The 21,542-nt window shown below is 56.7% G+C and overlaps 1 protein-coding gene across 3 annotated transcripts in view; it reads right to left on the minus strand.

The window, feature by feature from the left end:
- COL18A1 (collagen type XVIII alpha 1 chain) overlaps positions 1 to 21,542 on the minus strand; it is a 46,354-nt gene that overhangs the window by 18,610 nt on the left and 6,202 nt on the right. For 2 of the 3 annotated variants that reach the window (XM_019715725.2, XM_074322566.1), the window contains exons 2-14: positions 16,457 to 17,001; positions 11,211 to 11,300; positions 9,760 to 9,819; positions 8,854 to 8,983; positions 5,878 to 5,954; positions 5,453 to 5,572; positions 5,058 to 5,084; positions 3,874 to 3,936; positions 3,677 to 3,763; positions 3,242 to 3,295; positions 2,938 to 3,096; positions 2,071 to 2,133; positions 1,073 to 1,099 (exon numbers count right to left, since the gene is read on the minus strand). In XM_019715725.2, coding sequence (XP_019571284.2) covers positions 1,073 to 1,099; positions 2,071 to 2,133; positions 2,938 to 3,096; positions 3,242 to 3,295; positions 3,677 to 3,763; positions 3,874 to 3,936; positions 5,058 to 5,084; positions 5,453 to 5,572; positions 5,878 to 5,954; positions 8,854 to 8,983; positions 9,760 to 9,819; positions 11,211 to 11,300; positions 16,457 to 17,001 — 1,502 coding nt within the window. Of the gene's footprint in view, positions 1 to 1,072; positions 1,100 to 2,070; positions 2,134 to 2,937; positions 3,097 to 3,241; positions 3,296 to 3,676; positions 3,764 to 3,873; positions 3,937 to 5,057; positions 5,085 to 5,452; positions 5,573 to 5,877; positions 5,955 to 8,853; positions 8,984 to 9,759; positions 9,820 to 11,210; positions 11,301 to 16,456; positions 17,002 to 18,622; positions 18,726 to 21,542 lie in introns of those variants that run through there. The other variant, XM_074322624.1, reaches the window with a different exon arrangement.

The raw sequence follows: 21,542 nt of genomic DNA on the forward strand, positions 1-21,542 counted from the left end.
CCTCCACTGGCCCCACAGTGAGGAGGGGGCCCCTCACCGCTTCCTCTGCAGGGGCCCCATGGGCGGGCCTGGCTCTCGCCTGCTGCTCTGCCCCCCAGCTTCGCCCATCAGCACCGTCAGTCCCCACCTCCTCGGCCTTGTCCGGCTACATCTTAGCCCCGCTCAATGTCTGTTTCTATTTTAACAGATATTTAATATTTTTGGCTTTTTACCACCCACTTTACCTAAGGGCTAATTTTATTAGAATCTCCAATTATATCGCCTCATCCTATATTTAAAAATCTCATCGAATTTTTGATCTTTAAAAGAATCCCATTAAAAAGGTTGTTCTTTGAAACCTCTGTGTAGTCCAATGCTTCCCCCCACCCGTTTCCCACGCAGGTTGCAGGGACCTAGAATTGCCTTTCCCACTGCTCAAGGTTTTTCTCTGCTGTCTTCGTATCTGAACATCACTTTGGTGTTCAGGGCCCTCAGGCATAAGTACAGCGGGACCTGGTCTCGGGCTGCAGCCTCACCTCTGCTCCCAGCTGCAGCCTCCACCCTGGCATAACCCTCAGCATCCAAGGCCTGTAGTTGCGTGTGTGCACACGTCTACACACGCACACGTGCACACACATCTATGCACACACACGTCTACTCTGACGCTCCTCCTGACCTCTAACCTGCTGTTCCGATGCCACCCTCCTCCTCACATTGGGCAGCTTCCCCGGGTGACGGCCCCTTGGATGAGCTGGGGAAGTTTCCGGTTAGGCCCATCGGGTCTGGCCCACAGAGGGGTGGGATCCTCGAGGGGACCTCAGGGCTGGCTGTGGGGGTGGCATGGGTGCAGCAGTGGGGCCTCTGCTGGAGTGGCCTCCCTTGTGAGAACATCAGGGACCCACTCTGGACCAAGCAAGGCAAGCGTGGGGCCCACCTCCAGGGCAGTTCCCAGCCCCTCGGCCGGTGCTGGGGCTCATGGGCCAGACCCCACGACCAGCACCACGGAGAGCACCCACAGCCACCTGCCCCGCCCCGGCGCCCTCAGGGAGGCACTTCCTCCAAGGGGCCAGTCCCGACCTGGAAGACTCTGTACCTTAGGTCCTGGGGTGCCCGCTTTGCCCTGTGGGGAAAAGAGAACAATTACTACAAATCAGGCCAGTGTGCAGCCAGCAAGAGAAAAGCACGAGCGCTGCGCTCACTCATGCCGGCCACGAGGCCCGTTTCCCACCTACGCGGAGTTCATTGCTTCTGAGTTTCCTCTCCTGGTCCTGGGAGCTGCTGCCTGAGCGCCGCTCCCAGAACACATGCGCCTGAAACCCCAAGTGCACCTATCGGTGCTGGCACCTCGGGCTGTTCACGCCATCGCCTCGTGTCAGGGGGAGGGTCGGCATGGGGGGGGCAGGACTGACCCACTGCCATGAGCGTGCCCCCCTGTCACCCCGAGACTGGGTGCTGAGCTGCAGATGCTTCCCCAGGACGCGAGCCCTTCCAGCTCAGTTGCTGCCAAAACAAAAGCATTGGCCAGATAGGGTTCACTTAAAATGCGTCCCCTTGGCTCAGTGCAAAGCAGCTAGGTGCCAACGGAAGGTTCCACATGAAGTGTCTCCAAATGGCTGCAGGTCGGCACCTCAACCCACCCCCCACCCCAGTTTCATCACCGGAAACCACAGCAATGGTTCGAAGTTTATGCAGCCTCATAAGTGTCTCTGTTATCAATGCAACCAGAATTGAAACTTGAAATAAAATTTCCAAATCAAGTGAAGCATCAATATTTTTTAAAAAACCACTAGTCCAACTCTCATGAAGAAGCAGTGACAATGCGGTCTTAGTTTCCACACGAGCCCCAGCTAGCCGCAGCTCTAAGCAAACTTTGGAAGCCCCAGGCCCCCAGCTGCTGCACCATGATGGCAGTAGCGGGCAGCAGTTATATGTTGAAGTGAAGCCACCCACAGCATTGGGTGACCTTATGGCATTTCTCCCCCACGAGGTTACCATGGCCTCACCCCCACACGCCCAGGGTTTGGTCACTCTCTGGCTCCACTATGTGGCTCTAGGTCACATCCACCCTGGACACCCAAGGAAGTGACTTACGAGGCTGCCTTTCTGGCCGGCTTCTCCTGGTCGCCCATCTTTTCCTGGAATACCCGGGGGTCCCTGGTGGGGAGAAAGCAGAGTGTGGGCCCTGATGAATTCAGCCACTGAGAAAGAGAGGTGGGTTAGCCGGTGACCTGGGCGTCCACAGAGCTCCTGGGAATTGCAGCCACGTCACAGAGTCCAGTGGCTACAGGAGACCCCACAGTAACACGGGTTAGTGTACTCATGCCACTCTCTGCTCAGTTTTTAAATTTCTAAATTTCTTTTTTTTTTTTTTTTTGAGTTGCTGACCAAACTGTGGGGAGGATGGAAAGGGCTGCCAGCCCCACGGAGCAGGGCTGCCTCACCCGTGATGTCAGGAGGACTCTCACTAAGGTGGAATCGTGGCCCGAGTACAGTGTCGAGTGGAAACCAGGCTGCGCACACCTGGTTCCGTGACCCGATTGCAACAGTGACATCCGTGGGCACCCCCAGGCCACTGTGTCCCCAGTGCTGGGAGCAGGGGGTCGGCCAGGCTCTGAGGTCCCCGTGAACAGTGAGTTGGCCAAAGGCGGGCTTCCACGGCCCCCATGCTCGGGCAGTGGGGCCCACCCTGACCCATGGGAAACACTCCCAGCGATGGCTTCTGTGAGGCCAGCTGAGCCATGAAGGCCGGAAAGGTGAGCAGCATTGCATGCGGTCACCCAGCGGGTCAGGCTCAGCCCCACACTGGGGCCCAGAGGTGGGAGCAGTGGAAAGGGCTGTGGAGTAGATGTGGTGAGTGGGGCTTATGCCCAGACAGGAAGAGAACCCCACCCTGGCGTTCACCCCTATTCCCAGTCGACCTTGATGGGGAAAAGGGCAGCTGAGGGAGGCAGGCCTTACCTGGGGGCCAGGGATCCCAGGGCGCCCGTCCCGCCCAGGCACACCGGGGAGGCCTGCGGGTCCTGAGATGACCGAGCTGTTCATCCCAAAGCGGCCTGGCTCTCCGGGCATGCCGGGGACGCCGGGGGGCCCTGGGGGGCCGGGGAAGCCTCTTGGGCCCTGGACAGGGAGAAACAGGGAACAGGCATGCAGGCAGCACGCGCCAAGGGGTGACCCCAGCCCGATCAGGCCCCTGCCATCCCCACGGGGTCCACTTGTGCACGGACATGGCGGGGCAGCAGCCACCAGGCTGAAGGGCACTCACTCGGAGGCTCTCCAGGTCACCGCCGAAGCCGGACCCCTCCATGTCAATGAAGGTCTGCGGGAAAGAGCCCAGAGACGCGTCACCCAGGCCCAAATCCAGCCACCTGTCCACCCGCCCTGCACACAGCGCTGTCCCATGTCTCCAACAGGTCAAGACGTTTACAACGGGAAGCAAAGAGTGAGCGAACACGGGCTCCTCACCAAGTGAAAGAGGCCCACCTGAGGCCCAGATGGCCCAGAGGGCTCTGGCACACCTGAGGCCACGCCTGGGCGCTGGGGAGCCCCACACACAGGCGCCAACTCCCCTGGGCCAGGACACCTGGGGAGGCCGGTTATGGATTTGAGGGGCGAGGCACTGAGAAGCTAAGCAGGGGACGGGAGGGTCCCTCCTCTAGGACAGCAGGCCAACCTCCAGGGAGAAAAAGGACAGACTCACCAGCTTGTCAGGTCTGAAAGAGGGTCCTGGTGGCCCTGGAGGCCCTCGGGGCCCTGGGGGTCCTCTGGCCCCAACTCCAGGATCCCCCTGAGAACAGAAGACACCCGTCACACCAGGAAGCATAGCCCTACAGTGGGTCGGGGGGGTCGAGACAGTAACACGCTCCCCCCTTGGCCCCAGCCAGGGTGCTTGCTCACCTTCTCACCCTTGGGGCCCATGTCTCCTGGGGTTCCCGGGAAGCCCTGTGGCCCAGTGTCACCCTGGAAGACAGGCAGGCAGCCCCGTCAGGGAGAAGGCACCTCTGCCACCACCATCCAAGCACCAGACACGTGGCTTTGTACCCTGAATGCCCACTGCCCCACAGAGCACCTGGGAGAGGCTGCAGAGCTCACTGCGGCGTCCTGTGGACGACCTCAGCAGAGAGCAGGGCTCTGCCAGTTATGTGTGCAAGCGCGTGTGTGTGTGCCGTGGGCAAGTGGGCAACAGGCCTTCACGGCCTAACTGACCGTCAATGTGTTTGAATGTCCATGTGCACTGGGAGCGGACTGTTCAGGGTTTGTGAGTGTGAAGTGTTAACACTCTGCTAGAGCGAGCCAGTTATCTGAGTCATTTGGGTCCTGAGCTGCACGCACACCGGCACCACACGCATGCTCATGCACAGGCACGCACACACACGCTCACGCCCGCACTGTCAAAGCCCCCACAACAGCACTGGCCACTCTCCTTGCACACCTTAGAGGTCTCGTTGCAAAGCTTTGCCGTCAGTTGTGAAGTCAGGAAGGGTCATTTGGGTGTCAACATGAAACAGCCCTTCTTGTTCGGAATGTTGTTAAACTCGAGTTTTGCACGTCCAGGGCTGCTTGTGCAATGTGCTTTCCTGCCTTCTCTGCCCATTTGCTGATCTGTTGCTTCTCAGAACCTTTAGTTGTGACCTTTTTGTGTCATTTTATTGTGTTTCTTGGAAATAGCATTTGTTGGTTTTTAAAAATGCAAACTAAGTGTTTTAAGATAGAAAGTCTCACATCGACTGTGACGGCTAAGTCTGCTCTGACGCTTGCAGATGTGTGTTCTGTTCATTGAGCTGTGCTCCCCTCGCCCCACAACGGGCAGCCTTGCTACCTCTGTTATGTGTGTTTTCCCTCTGAAAACCTGGAAGCTGTACTTCTTAGTTCTTTCCTTGTCTTGTTTTCTGGTAGTTAGCCTAAACATCTCAATTTTTCTATCAACAGTTACATTTGTTTTTTAACAAAGTAAAGTTGCATTTGCAGAATGGCTTCATTGCAAAATCTCTTCACTGCACTGTTTTAAGTGTCACAGGATGAAATAGGTCTTATACAAACGTCACAGAAAACATCTGGCTCTGAGAGAAGAGCAAACTTACAGGTTTTCCGTCTTCCCCAGGATCACCCTGAAATGTGTAGGAGAAACCATTAGTGATGGAATTCCAGGCTCCATTCCCCCACGTGATCTGACATGGAAATGTGTCCGGGGCTCCAAAGCCTCTGCAGACCTGAGTCCCACGGGAGAGCTGTCTGTGGGTTTGAGAACCTTCCAGCTAACATCTGACTGCCATCGTCCGCAGTGGGCTGGCCTGAGCTGGCTCTGCCTCCTGCCTGCCCGACACCCTCCAGCTCTCCCACAGCAGGGGAGCAGCCAGCGCAGGACGTGCCATCTTGGGGTCTCCAGGGTCCTCAGAGCCGAGCTGTTCTGCCACACTCTCTCCCCCTCCAGTCAAGCCTCCTGCCCCAGCTGAACCGAGGGGAGATGTGTACTCACCGGCTCACCGTCCCTTCCAGGGGCGCCATCCTTCCCTGGTGGCCCTGGGGGTCCCGGGGGTCCCTGTGGCCCGGGGACAGGCTGTGCACCAGGCCTCTGCACCACTGGGCCTACAGGACCCTGGGAGGAGCAGAGGGCACAGGCTGGGGGGCCCAGCTTCCCGGGCTGGGCTCAGGGACACACAGAGTAGACACGCATGGGCGAGGCTGGTGGCACTGACACCAACAGGGGTCTGCCCTACCCCTGCCCACATGCTCCTCGTGCTCGGGCCCAAGCCTCCCCAGCCACACCCACTGGTGCCAGGCATGGGTGGAGGTGGGGACAGAGAAGAAGGGTGTGAGCCCAGGGCTTTGTTAGGTCGCCAGGGACCAGAGGCACCGACTGCTCTGGGGCCCCTCGGTTCTGAGTCAGGGAGGTGGCCTCACCTCTTCCATGCTGTCCCCAGGGCTCCGGACACTCTCGTCCCAGGAGGTGACTGCATTTGAGCCAGGGAGTGTCTGAGCTGAGGGGGTGGGGGGGCGCGAAGAGGTCAGACCCCGAGCGGTGGCCCTGCTCTCGGCTCTGTCCTGCCCGGAGCCCAGCGCCCCTTAGCACACACTTCAGCTCTCGCTCACACTCACACACACGCACACTCATACTCTCTCACTCACTTGCACACTTGGCCACTTCTTGCTGTGCCACCCAAGAGTCCCTTGCATTTATCACCACCCTTCCCATCTGAAAGTCACATGTCTCCTGAGAGCGAGGACGTTTTCTGTCAACCTGATGGTCACATTACAGAAACTCAGCGTTGTCACATACAGTGACCTAACAGCCCAGCAGTGTCCTTTGTAGGTTCTTTTTGGTGGATGATGACAGTGGGGGAACCAGGGCCTCACCGAGGGTCCTGCCTGGGGGCCAACTCCAGCCATATCAGCCCCCTGAGGGGCGTATATCTCCAGAGAGATGACGACACCGCCAGCAGAGGGGAAGAGCCAGGTCCGAGATGCCAGCAGCAGTGTTTGGGCCTGGCCCCACCCTCCCTCGGCCCTGCCCCTTCCTGTCCCCAGTTCCTCCATTTCTTCATTGGGGGCAGTGTTGACATCTTCCTCTCTGTGACTGACAAGTAATTTGTGGAGTGAAATTTGAAGCCGTTTCCCCAAACTTTTCACCTAGCAGCGTCAGCACCACTGAGTCACGGGAAAAACACAGGCCTCCCACCACACTGACAGGCCGCGGGCTCCTGGGGCTGGTGGACACCCCATCTGCCAAGGGCGGTTTGCAAGAGTGTCTGCCCTGCCCAGAGTCCGATCAGCACGCTGGGGACAGAGCTCACGGAGTGAACAGGATTTGAGGCCTTTCAGCCCAAGTGGACCAGATGACTCCCAAGGAAGCACGCTGGTGGAGCTGCACCAGCGTCTCCATGAGTTCAGCTCTGAGGGCACCTGCCCCATTTCCAGCTATACCCATGTGTAGCCTCTGCGCTTGCTCCACAGTGGGGGGCGGCAACCCCCCTGCGACCAGCACATTACCCTCTCACTCTGCTCAGAGCCCCGCCTCCTGGCCCTGGCTGAGGCCTCAACCAGCACGAAGCCCCCGCCCCAGGACCCAGCATGAGTCACAAGCCGGCCAGGGAAGCAGCCCAGCCCCTTCCCCATGGATGGCGTGAGGCTGAAACCGCCCTGGCGGTTTCTAAGTATTGGCATGATTTCAGGCAAACTTAAACCCCTGCCGGGAGGAACTGCAAGACGTCACTAAGAGAAGAAGAGATAGCCAAGACCTGAGGACACAGGGAGATGGTGCGTGTTCCTGGGTCTGGAGATTCAATCGTCTTGAAACGTCCGCGCCCCTCTCCCAGCCCTGATTTACGGATTCAACGACATCCAACCCAAACCCCAGCAGGCTGCTTTTGTAGAAAGTGACAAACTGATTCAAAGCTTCCTACAAACATGCCAAGGACACAGAACTCTGTGAAGGGCGGGCAAATGCACAGGACGCAGCAACATGGCAGCGTGTCTTGTCGTCACGACAAGTAGTCGTGGCCATAGTAGAGTCCAGAAACAGGCTTCCGATACAGGAGCTGGAACAAGTGGACGTGTGGATGCGAAAGAGAAGAGCTTAGACCCAGCCCTTCCACCTGGACGGCCCTGAGCTGGGACCGCAGGCTGCACAGCACAGCAGGGCAGGGGCTGGGTGCCCCTCACTCAGGACTCCGAGGGGCTGGACACTTCACCCCCCTCCCCAGCCTGTTGTGCCCGTGGGAAGTATGTCCGTGACAAATGCCACAGGCACCACGTCCTCGGGGGCTGACGGCTGGCTCTGTCTCGTGCATTGTCTTCCGCTCCTAAGCTGGCTGCACTGAACATGTTTTATTGCTGTAATTTAAAAAGCAGTCAGTGCTCTTATTGAAAACAAAAACAAGTCTATATAAGTGTCTAAAACCTTGACATCAGTGCGCCGGCAGCAGTGTATGATGTGTGTGTGTGTGTTAATGTGTGGCACGTGGGAGTCTGTGCCGGCAACAGTGTATTGTGTGTGTGTGTGTTAATATGTGGTACGTGGGAGTCTGTGCCGGCAGAAGTGTACACATGTCTCGAGATCTCTGTCCCCGCTTATGCAGTGGGACACCAGCCTAGGCTCTGCTGAGAAGGGACTTTGCAGATGTAATTGGCTACTAACTAGCTGACTTTAAGACAGGGCGATTATCCTGGATTATCAGGGTGCAACCCAGTAATCGCATGAGGCCCCAACACAGAAGGGGAAGGCGGGAGAGGTGAGGCGGGAGAGGAGGTCCTGAGGAGGGGGAGCCGGAAGAGGGGACAGGAGCTGAGGAAGGTGGGACCTGAGAACGGTCCCTGGCAGAGCAGCAGGAACCTGGACCTCATCCTACAGCCGTGGAGACCGACCCTCCCTGGGGCCCCCAGCAGGTCTGCGCTGCTGCCCCCTTGGGCCAGCCCACCTCCAAGGCCACGGGGGGAATCCCTGCCCCCAAATGGTGACCCATGCGGGCCCATTTCACAGAGGTCCTGGGCAGAGCCGTCTGTGCTCCCAGGCCACCTCCACCATCACCACCCCCTCTCATGTCCTCCTTTCGCCCCGCTGGCCCCAGGCTGGGAAGAGGCATGTCACTGCAGCAGCACCCTCAAGACGGTGCCACAGGTCCTCCGAAACAAGAAACAAACCAGGAATCCACGCAGCCGCTCTACCCTGACGTCTCCTGGGGCAGCTTGTGCTGTGGACGACCCCACAGCCAGGGCGGCGAGGGAACCAGGCAGGTGCTGACCACCCCCAGGCTGGGGTGTGTTGTGATGGGAGCCCTTCACTCGGCCACACACAGCACACGGCACACGGCACATACCACACGGCACACAGCACACAGCACACAGCACACAGCACACAGCACACCCAGAAGTGAGCTTTACCTCCTAATGAAGACACTGTGGTATTCTCCTCGATTTCTTCAGTTCTGGAATCTTCTGAGTTGCTGCCTCCGGCCATGGGTGGAGATGTGACTGGGAGAGCGGCGGGGAGGCTGGGTTTTAGGGACGTGCCCTGGAGGGGGAGAGAGGGACAACAGCTTTGCTACTCAGCAAAGGCAATGACCTATGAACACGTGTGCTGGCAAATGTCAGGTTTAGGCTTGTTTGCAAAATAAGTGTTTTCCAGATTTTAGGAAAAATAAGAAGCCATGAGGACTTCATCTGAGGCAGGAATAAGTTTCAGGTCATCTGACCCTGGAGGGCTGTCATGGGTCACCACCCACTGACCTGGGTCTCGGGACCTTCCAGGCACCAGACCCTACACGCACGTGGGCGTGCATCCTGGCACTGCTTCCCAAAGAGGGGCGGGCCCCCCTCCACCGGACAAGACCAAGGGTCCCCACGCCATGCTTGGGGGTCCGCCCGCCATCCAGCCCATTTTGGTGCCAAGCCCTGGGAAGAAACGTGAGACACATGGCGGGAGCAAAGGGGCTGGCCCCTTTCACATCCCTGACACACCCCTTCTGCTGTCACCGCCTCCTGTTGTCTCCGCCTCCTGTGTCATTTCGGGTGGCATGAGCTGGGGACACTCACTGATCGGGCCTTGCCTGCTGCCCACACAGCTTTCCCCTCCTGACTTACCGACCCACTAGTACCTTGGGGCCCTACCAGCTATTGGGATCCCATTCAGAATGTCAAGGTCACCTCAGAGACCCAAGGAACATTTAGAATCAGAAACCAACTTTCAAAGAGCATTCCTGTGCCAAGATGAGAGGAAGCCAGCCCAGGCTGGGATGGGCCTGGAGACCCTGCCGGGTGCTAGCAGGGTGGTTTGGCTTCAGCACTCACCACTTCCTCCCTGAGCAGCTCCTGGTTCTCCGCCTGCCCGCTTCCGAAGTCTCCTGACACCTGAAAGGTTCACAAGGACAGGAAGCAGCTGCTGATTGAAGCCCTTGCCCCAGCAGGGCCTAGAGAGCAAACCAGCCCAGCTGGTGGGAGGCGGAGGGAGTGGGGTCCTTGAGTGGCTGTGGGGGGGGGGGAGTGCAGCCCTCCCCTGCGTGGTGTCAGCTGGTCATCAATGAGGCACAACCAATCAGACCAATTAGAACGACCCTTTGGAAATCAGTTTGGCTCCTGGCCAGACATTCAGAGAACCGTGAAAAACATGTTCCTTTCTTTCCACTTGCGATCCTACTCCTGGGACACTGTCCTAGGAAACGGCCCAGAGGAGAGGCCCAGCCAAGGGGTGCTTGGGCACGCGTCTGTCCACGTGTAGGACGCACAGTGGGCACGGAACAGAAAGCAGGCGGCCCTGGGGCTGCGACTGGACGACCTCACTCTAGTCACAGCTGTGTCCCCGGGTGATGTGTTTTGTGATCTGAAGCCTCCCTGGGGACACATCTGTCCTCCGGTCCTGACCTGCACACCCGGGAACAGGTGGACTTACTTTTCCTCAGATCCCATGGGACTGTGTGCATGCACACTATCAGGCACACTCACACACACTCCACACACACTCTCAGGCACACACACACTCTCAGGCACACTCACACACACACCCAGGCACACTCACACACACTCAGGCACACTCACACTCCACACACACTCTCAGGCACACTCACACACACCCTCAGGCACACTCACACACACACTCTCAGGCACACTCACACACACACACTCAGGCACACACACACTCTCAGGCACACTCACACACTCCACACACACACTCTCAGGCACACTCACACACACTCTCAGGCACACTCACACACACTCTCAGGCACACTCACACACTCCACACACTCTCAGGCACACTCTCAGGCACACACACTCTCAGGCACACTCACACACACACACACACTCTCAGGCACACACACACACACTCCACAGTCTGTGATAAACACACTCACACTCATTCTGATAAAAAACATTCCCTCACACTCACAACCGGTGATAAACACTCACTCATGCACACTCAGTCTGTGACAAACATCCTCACACACACAGTCTCCAATAAACACACTTGCACTCACTCCTTTGCCAGGTGACTGCTATCGCCTGTGCCACCCACTGGCATGCTGGGGCAGTTTCCCACATTTGCTTTACATTCTGTGTGTTCTGCAGGGAAGGGGAGGCTCTTTCTGACGCTACAGGTAATTAAAAATGTCACCATGGTCCTGTACCCAAAATGGCATCTTTCAAAGAGACCATTCTGGTCCCATCACTTCGGGTTCCTGGGGAAAGGCCAGCCCCTCTGCCTTGGTCACCTTCCACGGGGTGGAGGGAGGGGAAGAGAGACTCACCCCGTCGTCATCGTCATCATCGTCATCGTCCAGGCAGTGCTGGGGGCCCACGTGGGGGTCCCCACGCACCCTCAGCTCTGCGATCCTGCCCTGGACACAGAGGGACAGAGAAGTCACTGGCAGCCAGCTTGGAGCCTGGCACCATTCGAGGTCAAGATTTCAGCAGGTGATATAAACCGGAATGAGAGGGGCCCCTGAATGGGTCCGACCTCAGACGCACCAGGAAACAGCGTCAGATTAACTGGGCGGAATCCTGACGCCACCTTCTTGTAAAACGAAAGTCAGATACCGAGGAGAAAACTGAGCCCACAGCACTGGGAACACAGCTCTGGGTTCTCCAAGCGCACGCGTCACTGTCACTCACTCACTCGCTCGCTCGCCCTCTCTACCCCTCCGCACATGCTCTCTCACGTGAGGCACCAGGCCGCGGCAGGGACAGGGCCCTGGGTGAGGAGAAGAGGGGAGCAGCCCAGGCAGGGGTCAGAGCGGGACGAGGCATGTTGGTAGATGTGCTGCCCTGAGGGGTGTGAGGCGATGCGCGGGGAGGGCAGCAGGGAAGCAGACGCAGCCAGACGACGTCCTCAAGTGTGAGTGCAGAGGGTCCAGCGTACATACGGAGAGGACACAGGACCCCCGCCTCAGCAGGAGGCCCCCAGCCTGAGTCAGGGAGCAGGGGACAGCCACTGGCGAGGGCAGCGTGGGTGACGAGGACCTGAATCACTGCACCAGGGCCTTCTCCGCGAGGCTCCGTGGTCCCTAAAGGGCAGGGATGACGGGCCTGCAGGCGAGGCTGTGGACCCTGCAGTCCCCCAGCACCCTCAGGGCTCCCACAAAGCGAGGTGGACCCTGCGCCTTTGGCAGGTGACGTCCCCAGGACACAGAAAATAGGCCAAGCTGCTCATGATTTTGTCTCGGATGCCACTTGCTGAAAGGTTCTCCCCACTGGGAAATTATGAATGTGTTCACATGCTTTTTCTGCATTTTCTGTTTTTCACTTAACTTTTTCATCCACTGGGATTGACTTCAGTGCATTGTTTCCTAACAGCGAGCATGTTTCGCCAACTGTAAGGTGCACATTTTAACCACCCTTACAGCAGAAAGGCCTGGGTCAGAGGGCAGCAAACACTCTCTGTGAAGGGCAGACGGTCAGCACGTCCAGGCCTCTGTCACAAGGACTGTGTTGTACCCAGTGATCGATGAGGATAATAAGTAAAAGACGGGAGTGGCTGTCAGTCAAACTGTAGGGACACTGAAATTCTTATTTCATACAATTTTCACCTGTCACAAAACATTCTTTTTTCCCAACCACTTAAACATGTGAAGGCTTTCCATCGCACAGGCTGTGTGGAAACAGGCAGCCGGCTGGATGTGTCCTCGGGCCCTGTGCTGATAACCACCTAGGTCATTCTGTTTATTCCTCCAAATGCCCTTTATCAGCTGACCTTCAACCTCACGACCTTCCTGCTCCACACCAAGAAACATGTGACAACAAAACAAACAAACACCCCCGAGTGTCCCTAGCTGAGCCCTCGCTTGAAGGCTCCACTGTCTCTGGTCTCTCAGCTTGGCTCAGGCTGCCTCCTCCAGGAAGCATTCCTGGACTCCCTCCTGGGGAGGGTTAGGCCCTCTGGGGGCCAGTTCTCCCTGATTCCACAGCGCCCACTCCACCCCCACTGCTCACGGTGAGGCCTGTGGGACGGCAGGAGGGGCCAGATGCTAAAATTCTAGAAAACCACACTTCTAAACATTCCTTAGAGACACTCTGTATGTGGGAAGAGGGCAGGGGCACTCTGGCAGGTGGGGGGTCAGGGTGCTGGATGTCCCACTACGGCCTTCCCCACCCCGACACCATTTGTGAGGCTCTGAACCTCCGACAGACCAGGCTCACCGCAGCCTGAGTGAAGAGGGCAGAAGAGCGTGGTGGGTCCCAGCTACCTGTCTGGGGGTAGGTGCTTCCCCAAGGACACGGTTAGTTGGGGAAGACGTAACTAGTGCAAAAGCCACGAGACCCACTGAAAATATTGAACGGACTTAGAACCTAATGTTAGGAAATCCAGAGGTTTTGTTAATAAAGACCATTTAAAAAGCTTGTCACTGCCACACCACAGGTCTTACAGTTGTGTGTAGATGGTCAGAACCACACTCTGTGCAAGCATGTCATTGGAGGATGTGGGGGCTGCCTCCCTGGGACCCCGACCTCAGGGTTCCCCAGTATCCCCTGGGGGTGACCTCTGACCTGGAAAGCCATGTCCTGGCTGGCGCAGAGGGGCTGGGGAGCCTGTAGGGGAACACAGCACTCCTAGGCCTGCCTCCCCTCCACCTCCTGGCCCCTCCTTCCTCTGCTGCTGACCCCTTAAATGGGCCTGATCCCTTGTCACCCATCACAGCTGTAGCTGTGACCGGGCCACGCCCCCACTGTCCCATTTCCTGAACTTGGGACCACCTGGCCGGCATCCTGCCCAGATTCCTCCTTGACTGTCTGCATAGCAGCATCTGGCCGCCTTGCGGTTTCCTCCCATGGGGTCACGCCCAGGCACATCCCTCCATTACAAACACACTTTCTTCTACTTCTCCATTCCGTGGAGTCAGGTCATCGTGTGACTGCTGCACAGTGTCTCGGTTATGCCACCGAATGTCACTTCTGATGAATGACAGGGTTCCAAGTGTTTGTTGTAAGAGGGGTCTGTCAAGAGTGGCGGGTCTGGTGCGGCTAGGCTTGGGGGCCACTTTCCCTCTTGCTCCCCCCCACCGTCAGCGTCAAGCCTGTCCCGGGGGCCCAAGCCTAGGTGGCCGGTGGGCAAGCTCTTGTCTTCAGTGGCCAGGCGCTCATTTTTATGTAACAAGGCCAACAGAGCCCCGTGTGAAGCAGTGACAATCCACGCACCTCGCTGAACACAGAAGTGAACGTGGAAGGTGCTGGGAATGGGGGCAGGCCCAGCCCTGCCCGCCTGGAGGCTACAGACGAGGGTCCAAGGCAATTCGTGGGCGGTTCGTCTGCTAACAGATGACTGAGGCCAAGAGAAGCACAAAGAAACTCCAGGCAAAGAGGAGGTGGCTCCCCAGACAGGCAAACAGTGAACGGGGAAACGGGACACTATCCACAGAGAAGCAAGTTGAGGGAAGTGACTGCAGAACCTTTGAAATGGCACAAAAAGGAAAGGCACCGAAACACTGCCAGGAGCTGCAAGTGACGTATCAAAACACTGCAGCAACGGGTGGGACGGACATGTCCCCGGAACACTAGTTACCAAACCTGACTGCAGGATACGCCAGAAGAGCCCAGTGAGGTGCCAGGACCTTCTCAACAAGACAGTTAAGGGTTCTGCAAGGACCCGTGGGGTCAGCACCGGGCAGGGCGTGCGGACACCATCAAGGGGGCACCCACTTCCCTCCCAGCACTCTGAGCTTCTGTTTCTGCCAAATCTTATAAATCACACGACCTGAGTGAATCTTTCCCAAGAATTTCAATTCGGAAAGTCAGAAAAACCCTGTACTAGGTTGATTTGGTCTTCAGTTCCACCAGACAATGTGCTCTCTTCCCACCTAACTGGAATCTGATCAGACACCTACACGGAAAATTCCTGAAGTTTCTAGTCTGTGGGGACACAGGAGCCAGACCACGCTTGACTCAGCTGGATGTGACAGTGAAATCAATGGGAAGAGGCCACAGGACCCCCAGGAGGCAGGACCACAGCCCAGAGCCAAACACAGGGCCGTCCACGAACATGTCTGCATCTTCCTACCCTTCGAACACGCTGATGGGACGGTCAGTGCCATGGGGGTCTTCTCCAGGCCAGATTTAACCATATAAACACTTTATCCCAAAGGTTTAAAAAAAATGACAAGATAAATAGACAAATGACAAACTGGGAAATAAAATTTGCAGCATACAGAACAAAGGATTGGTTTCTTTCATGTGTAAAAAGCTTGTATAAACCAAGAAGAGATGGTAGAAGCCATCAAAACCAAGAATTATAAACAAGCCAATCACAAAGAGGAAAGACAGATAGCAGCAGCAAACATGTGAAAAAATTAGTCTGTCTTCGCTCACAACCAAGAAATGCCAATGAAAACACCATCAGTCGCCTATGTGTCCAACTGGCAAGCACTGGTGACGAGGTCTGATGAGGCATGGGGGGGCACACTGCACGTTAGCACCCTGAGCTCTTGGCAGCCCCTGTCCCCATTGGCACATGGGCAGCTTTTTGTTGAAGTGTCAAAGGCAGAGGGAACTATGGCATACTTTTCCATCTAGAAATGCCTGGGAGATCACACAGTAAATTGCCAGTAAACACAGCCCCTCCCTGGCTGGGATGACTTTCTCTGACTTATTCCAGTTAATCATGTTTGAGGATCAAAAGGAAAACACAAAGAGGCCCAGTTTGGTAGCAAGGTCCCGCTAGCTCCCAGACCCCACTGGTGCAAGTTTCTGTCAAAGGTGAAAGGCCAGCTTTCAGAACCTGAGTCACCAGGCCTTAGAACAACTCTCATCAAGCAGCTTTTGTCTGGGCAATAATTAACTTTCTGTCCTCTGGGGACACATCTCCCGTTAGCAGACACAGGGACCCCTGTCTGGACCACTGGGTAGGGGTGTGCCAGCTGCAGACTGTATCAGCACCCCTGGAGGGGGTCCACGCGGTGCATCTAGGAGGCCGTGGCTCCAGCTAGAGATTCTAAGAAGTGTAGGGACTGAGGGCCCAAGAGAAAGACCCCACTCCAGCTCTGGGATCTGTCTCCCCCCACATGGGCCAAGCCCGGGGGAGAAGGGGCTTCCCTGGGGACACAGTGGACAGCCATTTGCCCAGCACCACTGGGGAAGACCGACTGGGAGCTGCAGGCCGCTCAGCAGCGTGGTGAAAATAATAATAATCAGGACGACTAATGTTGGCTCTGGGCAGGAAGCCCAGGCCCGGCCCCACTTCTACCCTCCAATGTTGCCATCTTGAAATTCTTCATTTGGAATGAGGGTCCCTCACTTGTGCACAGACGGTGGCAGGGCAGGCATCCAGTTAGGAAGATGGTCTGGAAGGGGCCTCAGGGGCCAGTGAAGCCGGAGAGACACTTATTGGGGGTGGCCAAGGGGCCAGGATACCAGGGCATAAAAGGCAGGCTAGAGCCAGGAGGACCAAGGAGCAAGGCCCCCTGGGGACTACAACAAGTGGACACTGAGCACCACTGTGTTGTCCGAGTGGCCGGGCCCCACCCCCAGGGCCGACCCAGCCCTCCCCAAGCAGCCCCGGCGTTACCTGAAACTTGTCGGGGTCCGCTCCTCCAGCCTGAGCCACGAAGAGGCCAGAGCCGGGCTCCAGCGCCAAGCCCTGTGGGGACCGCTCCAAGCGTGCCGTCTGGAACTCCTCGCAGTGCACGAAGAGTGCCACGCTGTCGCCGTCCACACTGAGTGCAAAGCGCCTCCACTGGCCAGCAAAGGCAGGCAGGCGGAACCTGGCGGCCGTGTGCGTCTTAGCCTCGCCAGGCTCAGTGTACAGCAGCTGCACCTCCTGGTGGCCGTCACTCACAGCCGACAGCTTCACGCCCACGGAGACCACCGCCTCCGCCGCATCCGTGATGGCGAACAGCACCCCTGCGCCCTCGGTGGCCGGCCGCACGTGGAAGAGCAGCGAGAAGTTGCGGAAGAACGGGCTGGGGAAGTGGGGCTGGGCCGCCCGGCCGCTGTCGGCGTCTGGGCCGAAGACGTAGGCCGGCCCCACGTCGGGGTCGTCGATCTGGGTGACCTGCTGCGGTAGGGGGTCCCCGAGCAGCTGCAGGAGCCCCACTTCTATGCCCACGCTCTCTGTGAAGAGAAGAAAGCCGCCGCATGAGGCTGCGCGCAAGAATTCGGAGTCTCAGGCCTGGCATCCGCCCAGCTCCTCTGCGTCCTGCTGGCCTGGACGTGGACCGCCACCGCGTGTCAGCCAGGTGCCTTGCTGGGCCAGGACACAGTGGCCACAGCCACAACACACTCCCATCAACCTGCTTGCAAGTCCAAGGTGGACACAGCAGGGACCACCCCAAACCAGCCTGGCAGAAGGGGGGCAGGGTGTTCCACCAGAGCACAGAGGCTCCTTCCAGGGGCAAGGACAACCCACTGCACCCCTGCCCTGCACCTGTCCTCACCCCACGCTGGGACCCGCCCCCACTCCTACCCCCACGCTGGGACCCGCCCCCACTCCTCACCCCACGCTGGGACCCGCCCCCACTCCTACCCCCAAGCTGGGACCCGCCCCTACTCCTCACCCCACGCTGGGACCCGCCCCCACTCCTACCCCCACGCTGGGACCCGCCCCCACCCTCACCCCACGCTGGGACCCCACCCTCACCCCACACTGGGATCCCGCAGGAGCAATGCAGGGCAAGGCTGGCACGCCCATCGCAGGCGGTTACACCTTAATGACGTCACCCCTTACGAAAAAGGAAACTAAATCTGCACAGTGGAGAGTTCCCTGCAGCTTCACTGACATTAGGAACCAGCCTGAAAACGAATCTAACTCCTGGGAAGGTGGAAAACCAGAGGCTATACGTCCTCAAGGATGCCCCAAGCTCAGCCTGACACTCAATACAGCCAGTTGCTCCCAGGCCCCCGGTTGTTGTTGGTGGTGTGTGTGTGTGTGTGGGGGGGGTTACAGTGTGTGACAGCCCGGCCACGACTGGTAGTGGGACTCCTGGGAGGTGGGGGCTTTCCTCCCCTCCTGCCACGTCCACACTGGGATGACCTGAGAGCAACTGTGTCCTGGGGGAACCACCAGTGGGAGGTCTGCTCTCTCCCTAACCCACTGACACTCACACTAGCGTGGCCACGCACGGGGCCATCCTGCCTCCTGAACGGCAGGCGGCTGTCCCGGCCCTTTTGCTCACTCTCCTCAGGAGCCCACAGTCAGACCAACCGGTGCGTCCTCCTCCTCGGCCATCAATGTCCCGGAGCACGAGTTCTTACCCACATGCCACCGTTTGGAGACCCCTCAGCAGTGTGAGCCCAGGCTGGGGATGGCAGCTGCAGTGCCCGGTTCTCTCCCCTCACTGCTTCTCCTTCCGGGAGGGACCAGAGGCTCTGCCGTCCATGCCTCTGGGGCAGGGCCAAATCTGACCATGCACCTGGACCCACCTGAGCCCTGGGGTGCAGCACAGAGCAGACTGCTTCCTGGGCATGTGGGGGCCACTAGTGGCCTGACCCCACACCCTGGGGACCAGTGGTGATGAGCGCTGGGGCTGAGGGCAGGGCTTACCTCCCTGTCCAGAGAGTGTGGTCACTGCCGGACACAGGACAGGGACAGACACCAACTCAAGGAGAGGCCCGTTCATCAGTGAATTTCCCACATGCCCCCTTTGCCAGGCGGATTCTGGACTTTGGGGCCATGCTCTGGCCAAGAGTCCTGACCTAAGGCCTTTCCTCCCAATTGCAGTCTGGTGGGGCCTACCTCCAAAGTGTGTCACATGGCAAGCTGCTCCTCTGGGAGAGGGCTGTGACATGTGCGTGTCCTGAGGAGAGCTGCAGTGATCGAGCATGTGTGGGTGTGAATGTGTGTGAGTGTGTGTGAACATGACAGCATGAATGTGAGCGTGACTATGACAGTGTGTGTGAGAGTGTAACTGAGCGTGAACATGTGCATGTGTGACCGTGACAGTGAGCATGAATGCGTGTATGGGAGCGTGACTGAGCGTGAATGTGTGCGTGTGTGACAGTGAGTGTGAATGTGTGTGTCTGTGTGTGGGGGGGCACCTGCCTTTGGACCTCTGAGCAGGGCCAGGCTGACCCGGGACTTCCTGGGCCACACAGAGGGAAGAAATGCCGTACTCCAACTTCCTAAGACAGGTCTTTCAAGAGCTCCCTGAGAACAAAAACTGAAAACAAGGAAGAGACAATGGCCACCACCGGGACATGCACTGTGCCAGGGCTGGTTACCTGGGGTCACTCTGCACACCCCAACTTCCCGTTATGTGGGCAGCACTACATGCCATGGGGGTTCCCCTTGGCCTCCCCTGTCCCTTGCAGGTAAGTCCCTCATGCAGATGGGAAGTGGGGAACATAAGCACAGCACAGACAGCAGCCTTGGTGGAACAATGGCCTGGCCTCTGCGCCTGCCGAGGGCAGACGGCCCCTCACAGGAGCAGGGGGACCTTACAGGAAGACCCTGGGCTCTGGGAGGCGAGTGGTCACTTCCCACTCAAAGACAGACACTGCTGTCCACTAGGGTGGCAATTGCTATGACGGTCCCTTTGTATCAGAAGTACCCAGGGCCCAAGTGTCCACTCAGGGAAATGTTTGGAGACTGGGAAAGAGGACTCTCACCAGCGTGGGTGCCAGAAGCACTGGTGCCCTGACTCACTGTCCCCAAAGTTAAACATGGATATGCTCCACCACCCTTCCTTCTGGGAAGCTAGAACTTTTCCAAATTAAGACTACAAGATGCAGCAGCTGTCGACTTCCTGGGTTGGAAGACAGCAGCGTGCTACACGGGCAGTCCCAGGGTCCCAATATGCATGAGCGGTTCCTTCCCAAAGTTCTCCCATTTCCTCTGCACAAAATTCCTCAGGTTCCCGTTGGGAGCAAGGCTCCCAACACTGCGATCAGGCACCGTGAGCGGAGGCTATGGCCACCTCCCTGCAGACCTTTCGGCAGCTGCTGCGCTGGAGGCGTGGCCTGAAGTGCTGGCCTACTGTCCGGGGCAGGAAACCAACATCTCTCCAAAAAGCAAATGCCATGCCCTCAGAGCTCAGAGGAACACCTTCCCAGAACACGGTGGGCGACACCTCTGGCAAGCTGCAGCCCCTCTCATTGGCCCACATTCCCCTCAGATCAAGGAATTAGAGGACTTGCCTAGTTGAAGACAGTTTCCCTTTCAGCAAACAGGCCAGCCACGACCAAGTGGGATTTATCCCAGGCCTGCAAGGCTGGTTCAACATTCAAAAGTCAGTTAATGGAATTCATCACATCAACAGGCTAAAAAAGAAAACCACGATCTTATCAATAGATGCAGAAAGCATCCGATAAGTCCAGCACCCATTCATGATTAAATACCTCAGTAAACTAGGAATAGAACAGAGTTTCTTCCACTGATAAAGAACATCTACAAAAACCCTACAGCTGACATCACAATTCATGGTGAGAAACTAGGTTTGCCACTAAGATCAAGTACAGGGCAAGGATGCCCCCTTAACCCTCCTCCTCATCACACCGTACTGGAAGCGCTTGCTAATGCAATAAAGCAAGAAAAGGAAATAAAAGTACACAGACTGGGAAGAAATAAAACTGTCTGTTAGCAGATGTAATCTATGTAGAAAATCCAAAAGAATTCACACACACACACACACACACACACACACACACACACCCCACCCTCCTGGAGCTAATAAGTGGTTACAGCAAGGTTGCAGGATACAAGGTTAATATACAAAAGTCAATCTCTTTCCTGTGTACCAGCAATTAACAAGTGGAATTTGAAATAAAAAGCACAACACTATTTATATTACCACCCCTCAAAATTAAATACTTAGGCATAAATCAAAGAAAACATGTACAAGATCCATATGAGAAAAACTATAAAACACGGATGAAAGAAATCAAGAACGAAATAAATGCAGAAATATTCTGTTTGTGGATAGGAAACTCAATACTGTCAAGACGTCAGTTCTTCCCAGCTCAATCTACAGACTCAATGCAATCCCAACCAGAACCCCAGCAAGGTATTTTGTGGCTATTGACAAACTGATTCTAAAATTTACGGGGAGAAGCAGAAGACTGGAATAGCCAACTCAGGACTGAAGGAGGAGAACAAAGTTGGGAGACTGACAACACCCGACTTCCAGACTTGCTCTATTGCTGTAGCAATCAGGACAGTGTGGTCTGTTGAAAGAACAGGCAAACAGGTCCATGGAACAAAGGAGAGAGTCTGGGAATAGACCGACTTGAACACAGTAACTGACCTTGACAAAGGAGCAACGGCAACACAGTGGAGCCAGAAGTTCTCTCCAACAAAGGGTGCTGGAACCACGGGCACCCACATGCAAAACGCGAACCCAGACACAGACCCTACACCCGTCACAGAAACGAACTCAAAGTGGATCACGGGCCTCAATGTAAAATGCAAACCTCTAAAACTCATAGAAGAAAACACAGGAGAAAACCTAGATGACCTTGGATTTGGTAATGATGATGTTTTAGGCACAACACCAAAGGCAGGACCCATGAAAGAAAGAACTGGCAAGGTGGGCTTCATTACAATGAAACACTTCTGCTCTGTGAAAGACAGGGTCAAGAGACTGAGAAGACAAACTACTGACAGAGAAAATATCTGCAAAAGATGCGTCTGATAAAGAACCGCTACCAAAATATACAAA

The sequence above is a fragment of the Rhinolophus sinicus genome, linkage group LG01 (assembly GCF_036562045.2).
Source record: "Rhinolophus sinicus isolate RSC01 linkage group LG01, ASM3656204v1, whole genome shotgun sequence".
Lineage (NCBI taxonomy): Eukaryota > Metazoa > Chordata > Mammalia > Chiroptera > Rhinolophidae > Rhinolophus > Rhinolophus sinicus.